Raw genomic sequence first — 6,384 nt, forward strand, 5'->3', positions numbered from 1 at the left:
CACCACAAACCTTTTCCCAAGAGATCTTATGCTCTTTCAGAAATGAACCAACTGTGTCAAATACATCACGTGTAGTAGCTGTCGTTTCAAGAGGTTTGCAAAAAAGAAACTCATCTTTAAAGTCGCCATCATTAATATACCTTATATAAACCAGTAACTGTGAACAGTTTGCAACGTCTGTAGATTCATCAAGCTGGATTCTAAATATTGGAAGTGGAGCAGGTTTAATTTCCTGGATTACCTGATCAAGAATATCAGCAGACATGTCATCTATTCTTCTGCGGACAGTGTCGTTAGATAAGGAAATTGCACTCAATTTCGTAACAAATTCGTCTCCGATCATAACTCGAACAATGTCTTTGGCCGCTGGCAACAGCAAATCCTCAGCAATGGTGCGAGGTTTCATAGCTCTGGTGATTCTGAGTGCCACCAAATATGAAGCTTCAACGGCTGCTACGTTTTGTTTGTGGTACTTGCCACCAGTGTCAAGTCTGGCTTTCTTGAGTCCATCAGCTTTGCTTCTAAAATAGTTGGTATCCTTGCCGGCAAAGCTCAGATGCTTGCTATCAAAATGGCGTTTTAGTTTGTTCGGCTTCATGGATTCGGCTGATAGAACTTCACAACAAATAACACATTGCGGTTTCTCAATTCCTGCTGTAATTATTGAGGTAAAACCATACTGTAAAAAATCCTCACTATATTTTCTTTTCTTAACGTTCTTCTCTTCACGATCCATTGTCATGGGATGGTTTGCTAATGAAAATAATATATAACAATAGCTTTAATAATACAAAAGATGATACATGGCATAGTTCAGTCAATACAGTTCATTAAAGTTTCCTATGATTTACCATTCTCTGTTGTTGTTTTTTTACATACCTATTACTATCACAAGGGGGCAGTATTCACATCAACCACAGCTGAATATAAAAAGACCGATCAGCATCCAGATTAAGTTCCCATGGTACAGATATTTTTTTTTTGCAGTAGTTGATGATTTTACAATACATGATTTTACATTTACCCAGTAATTATAATTCATGAAGTATCATTTTACCTCCAATACTGCTGCTTTCAACACAGCACCCGCTTTCTACACAGTAGCTGCTCTCTACACATGTGTGACTGGTCTGCATAAGTACATTATTATAGCGCCAACCCTGTCACATACACCTGTATTTGTACGGGGTGTATGTGATGGGGTTGGTGCGATGATGTCATCACGCCGGGTACTATGTGAGTGTACCTGCATGCGGGTGGACCCACCTGGAGATGGATAGAGGAGCGGTGTCTCGGTTCCTAAGACCATCGAAAATATGTGTTTTCCAATGGTCTTAGACGACCCCTGTGAAAGGGTCGTTCAACCCCCAAAGGGGTTGCTACCCACAGGTTGAGAACCGCTACAGTAATCTGACGTGGACTTCTATTATCCCCATTTTACAGATGGGGAAACAGCGTTGCAAAGGCTAAGTAGCTAACTTACCCAAGTCCCACAGATGCTCAGTGGTACATGTAGATTAAACTCAGGCAGTTGGATTCTGGAATTTGCTCTCCTAATCACTATAGTGAGAGAATGCTCAGGAAGTTAAACAAAACAGGCAAGTAGGATGCAGATGAAGCCACACAGCAATATGCAGGAATATTTTGTTTGAAGGAAGAGTGTCATTGTGAGTAGTCCAGAATATGTTAGACTTGTGGTTGAGCAGCTAAAACCACCTGGGAGCTAGTGAGGTCCCCTTGTTGGTCACAGTAGTTGGGCAGTGGCTTTGAAAGGAGGACCCGTTGAGATGCCAAGCAAGTTTCCTAATGATAACAATCACAGCCGATGTTGAGCTCTATGGGCCAGGCATGGTACCAAAAGCCTTATATGCCGAATTTTAATCATCTTGTTAGTATCTAAGGCAAATGCTGTTACAAATGGGGAAACAAACTCAGAGGCTTAATAGCTTTCTCAGTGTCACTTAGCTAACAAGTGGCAGAAGCAGTCTAACTCCATTGCCCCAAATTCACCAACACTCTCAAAAGCAAAAAAAAAAAAAAAAAAAAAAAAGGCTATAGTTCACCCACACTGACTGCCAGTTAGAACAGCTGACAGTGGTAGATGATCAGTATATATCTTTTAGAAGACCAGTGCCTTTGAAAATCCTGAGGGTTCCTCATTGACAAGAAAAATCTAAGACATAATATGTTTATTTATTTTTACAGAATACATTGAATTATGTGAAATTCTCTCAAAACACTTGGTTTGATATGGGGGTAGTTTTTCTTCAAACTGGTGAAAGTATGCTATCTGATATTGGAATAATTAATGTTCAGGCAGTTAAATTAAGAAAAAAGAAAAACTCAAATCATAGAGAGAAATTGAATGTATATTTGCACAATAGATGCCCGCAGTGTATTTATCTTTACTGAGCTCCATGTCATTATACCTGTATTATCAGAACACATTCATCTTTTATATAAATGGAATTTCTCACTTCATTAATACAACAAAAGCTATAGCCCAAAAGAAAATGCATAAACTCTACTTTTGATGCCCTTTGAAGTCCAGCCGTCACCAAAAACCACTTTGCTGGTGCATACTCAATATACCTGTGAGTTTAAAGGGTATTTATAATCAAACATACTATATTTTACCCTGGTTGATTGCCTTGGGCAAGTCTTTTAATTGTGTAGTAACTGAGTAATAATATCTGGGCTACAATATGTGATCATTATCTTCCTTAAAGAGCTTTCTAGAACCGTGTATATGGAAAGTACTTATTTTCACTTGTCACTTAGCGAAGACTTCTGTAAGAATTGCAATTATTTGCACAGGGTAGATATCAAATTCTTGCTTTTTTGTAAAAAAAAATCAGGAAACATTGACTTTATGTATTAAAATCACTTTATATTTAAAGCACTTTATAGTGTATAAAGCACTTGCACCAAATCATTAATTTTGAGCCAACAACTGTGGGAAGGCTAAATGACACTTTCATGGGCATATAGCTAACAAATGCCAAATGCAGGGATCAAATCCATGATTTATGAACACCAAGGCTGTGACTAACATCATTCTTCTAAAAGACTTTGGGGGTAATTATTGATCTCAATATTAGAATATTACTAGGGCCGGCCGAGTGGCTCAGTTGGTTAAGAGCTCGCTCAAGAGTGTGAGCTGTCAGCCACAGCGTTGCTGGTTCGATGCCTCGCCCGAGCTGAGCTGCTGCTGAGCTGCCAACAGGTGGCAGGATGGCTCAGCTAAAAAAAAAAAAAAAGGAAAAGAAAAAAGAATATTATTGGTGGAAATAATAAAGGACAAAACAAAATAAAACAGACAAGAAACAAACTACTGGTACCTGCAACAACATGGCTGGGTCACACATAATGCTGAGTCAATGAAGTCAGATACAAAAGAGAATATACAATGTGATTGCATGTCTATGAAGTTCAATAACAGGCAAAATAAGAGCTTCCACTTCTCGCCAAGATGGAGTAACAAGGAATAGATTTACTTTCCTGCCTGAAATGACTAAAATCCAGACAAAATATATGAAACAATAGTTTTCAAAACATTAAACTGGAGGTAACAAAGGACAGTGATCTTTGAGGGATGGGAGAGAATGTAGGTGAAGCCCAGCCTCCTTCAGAAGAGTTTCCAGAATGCAGCACTGGGAGGGGGAGTGCAGGGGAAGCCCAGAGGTCTCCCAGGTAGAGCAGGTGGAGCTGAGAATCCAGGATGTCACGGTGGCTAGAGCTTTCAGGCCGAATATCAAGAGGGGAGAGCTGGGCATAGGAAGAAATCCATAGATTTGCAGAGTACCCGCTTTGAGCTTTGAGCTAGTACTAATCAGTGCCTGAAAAAAAGAACCACTGAAAAGGATTAGTGGGAATAATCCCTGGTGCTCACTCAGGAGCTGAAAGGTTCCTGTTCTCACCACCCAGGATATAAAACCTCATAATTCACAGGGCATTGGGTAGAGTACTAACTCAGAACTCAGAGTCAGGAGAAAACACTAAAGTAGACACTGCTGTGATCCCACCTAATAAAATTTAACAGCAAGACCCAAAATAATCGAATTGATTCCAAGTAACATAGCCATGTCCCAGAATGAAGTTCAATAATACTTACAGGAAAACAAAAATATCCAGCACCCAAGAAGGTAAAATTCACAATATTTGGCATCCGATGAAAAATTATCAGGTATGCAAAGAAGCAGGAAAACATAATCCATAACGAGGAGAAAAATCAATCAACTAGAACCGACACAGATGATAGAATTAGTAAACAAAGAGATAAAAACAGTTATTATAACCATATTCCATATGCTTAAGAAGATGGAGGAAAGATTGAACATGTTAAGGAGACATGGATGATATATAGAACACCCCAAAGTAGACAAAAATAATCTATAGTGATAGAGGTCAGAATGGTAATTACTCCTGGGGAATGTTAATAGGGAAGGGGCATAAGGAAGTCTTCTTAGATGCTGAAATATTTTTATATCTTGATCTGGGTGGTTCTATATATGCATATATAAAAAAATCAAGTGAGCTGTATGCTTAAGAATTGGGTGCTTTATGTAAGTTAAACCTCAAAAAAAAAAGAATCCCATATTATTGATGCTGTTTGCAAAGCAGGTCAACCTATATGAATAAGCAGATTTTTAAATCCTGTTGGATGGCTCAAAGTGCATGCAGGTCTGCAAGAGTCTGTGATATAATAGGAGATAGATTAGCTATCATGGAGGAGCTAGAAATTAACTGCATCATAAAGATTTATCTACCAGTTTAGTTAAAGTAGGCTCAACTTATCAATGAAGGTAAGACTCATATCAGTTGTCTGATAAGTATTGTTGGTTGCCATTAGCTTTGGCCACTTTTTGTCCATGAAGGTATAAAAGGGAGACACATGGGAAGAAAATCAGTGTGTTTTATTTTATGCATTTAAGAGAAAGGAGATATGGCAAGAAGGTGTAGCTTACATAATGAAGGTTGATCATCTATGTTTTCCCAGGAAGTTCATACATGTGGTACAGAATAAATGTGGTACAGAATAAATGTGGTATAGAATAAATCAGCTACTTCTAAGAGATAGAATATGTGTGGACAAAGGGACAAGAGTGGGATCTAACCTAGTCTCAACCTCTAGATGGGAGTCCAAGCTATCCATAAAAGCAGATTTTTATTGTTTCTGTCTCTGCACCATTCCCACCAAACACCAAATGCAGGTCACTGAGTAAATAGTTCTCAATAGGTGATTCATTGAGATTCCCATTTCTATGGTTCCCTGGGAAATTCATTACTAAAATTGTTCTGGAGTATTCTACCTCTATAGTGAATCAGCTCTAGATAATGCTTCTCAGTTAGAATGTATCTTTCATCTGGAATTCCAGTAGGTCAAGTGGTAGATCTGAGAGCAAGAAGCCAAGTTTCTTTTCCTATAAAGGAGGGACACTCTGGATGGAATAATTTCTCACAGGGATTTCTTGAAGACGTAGTAATTTATGTCTGAATATTGTCATTAATGAAAATAATGTCATCCATATTTCCTTGAGGGCATAGAAACAAGGCTTGTTAGCATTCTGAGTTTGATATTACTTTGTCATTAAAAAAAAAGAAAGAGAAGAATTGCCAGCAAGACTTTTCATTGGAGTTTCCTGCAGGCAGCTTTCCCTGTGCTGTGTTTTTTAGACACTGGAAGACAACTCACAGTAGTGGCCAAAAAGGGAAGAAATGACAGCATCAGGTGCTTGTGTGTAAACTTTTTCTCTGTGCATTAGCAATAACCTGGGAGCATTGATAGTGGTCATTGCTGCAGATGCTTCATTTTTCTGGGGAACCATGAGAAATACTAATACAGAGAAGGAAGGTCTCTAGGCCTCCATTTCTGTAGGACTTACTAGTGGAAGTGTCACTAGGGTTTCCAGAGTCATCCAGTAGGACAAAAGTAGGGTTTCAATAATAGAGATCAGTAGTTCTCTGAATCTGCCCATCCCTCACTCACTCCCTACATTTTACAGGAATCTTATTTCTACATTTCTCCCAACTCATTCAGGAAGTTCCTGAGGTTCTCTGAGTGATTATGATTATAATTTTTTCAACTTACCACATGTGTTTAGTTTTTCCCCTTTCCTCTTCTGGTTGTCTGATACTAATATCCTGGAAGCTGTTGTGGTAGATTGTTTGCATTAATGACCCCATTTAATGGCCTCCCTGCCCTTTGCCCTGTAACATTGGGGGTTCTTCCATTCTGCCTATGGGGTGGGCCATGTGTCTTGCTTTGGTCAACAGGGCTTGCAAAAACATTTGAGTATTTTTGTTTCTTCTCTTGCTCCTCTGCTTTTGCCATGAGAATACGTTCAGGCTAGTTTCCTGGAGAATTAGAAACCATATGAAACA

General features: G+C 38.8%; 1 protein-coding gene across 1 annotated transcript in view; it reads right to left on the minus strand.

The window, feature by feature from the left end:
* Nucleotides 1–760, minus strand: part of LOC109388167 (zinc finger BED domain-containing protein 5-like) — a gene marked incomplete at its 5' end in the record, with an annotated part of 2,971 nt that extends 2,211 nt beyond the window's left edge. Inside the window, one exon of the mRNA XM_019652667.1 lies at nucleotides 11–760. Within this exon, the coding sequence (XP_019508212.1) occupies nucleotides 11–760 (750 nt within the window). The remainder of the gene's footprint in view (nucleotides 1–10) is intronic.
* Between the last annotated feature and the right edge of the window lie 5,624 nt (nucleotides 761–6,384).

Source organism: Hipposideros armiger, unplaced genomic scaffold (assembly GCF_001890085.2).
Source record: "Hipposideros armiger isolate ML-2016 unplaced genomic scaffold, ASM189008v1 scaffold_184, whole genome shotgun sequence".
Classification (NCBI taxonomy): Eukaryota; Metazoa; Chordata; class Mammalia; order Chiroptera; family Hipposideridae; genus Hipposideros; species Hipposideros armiger.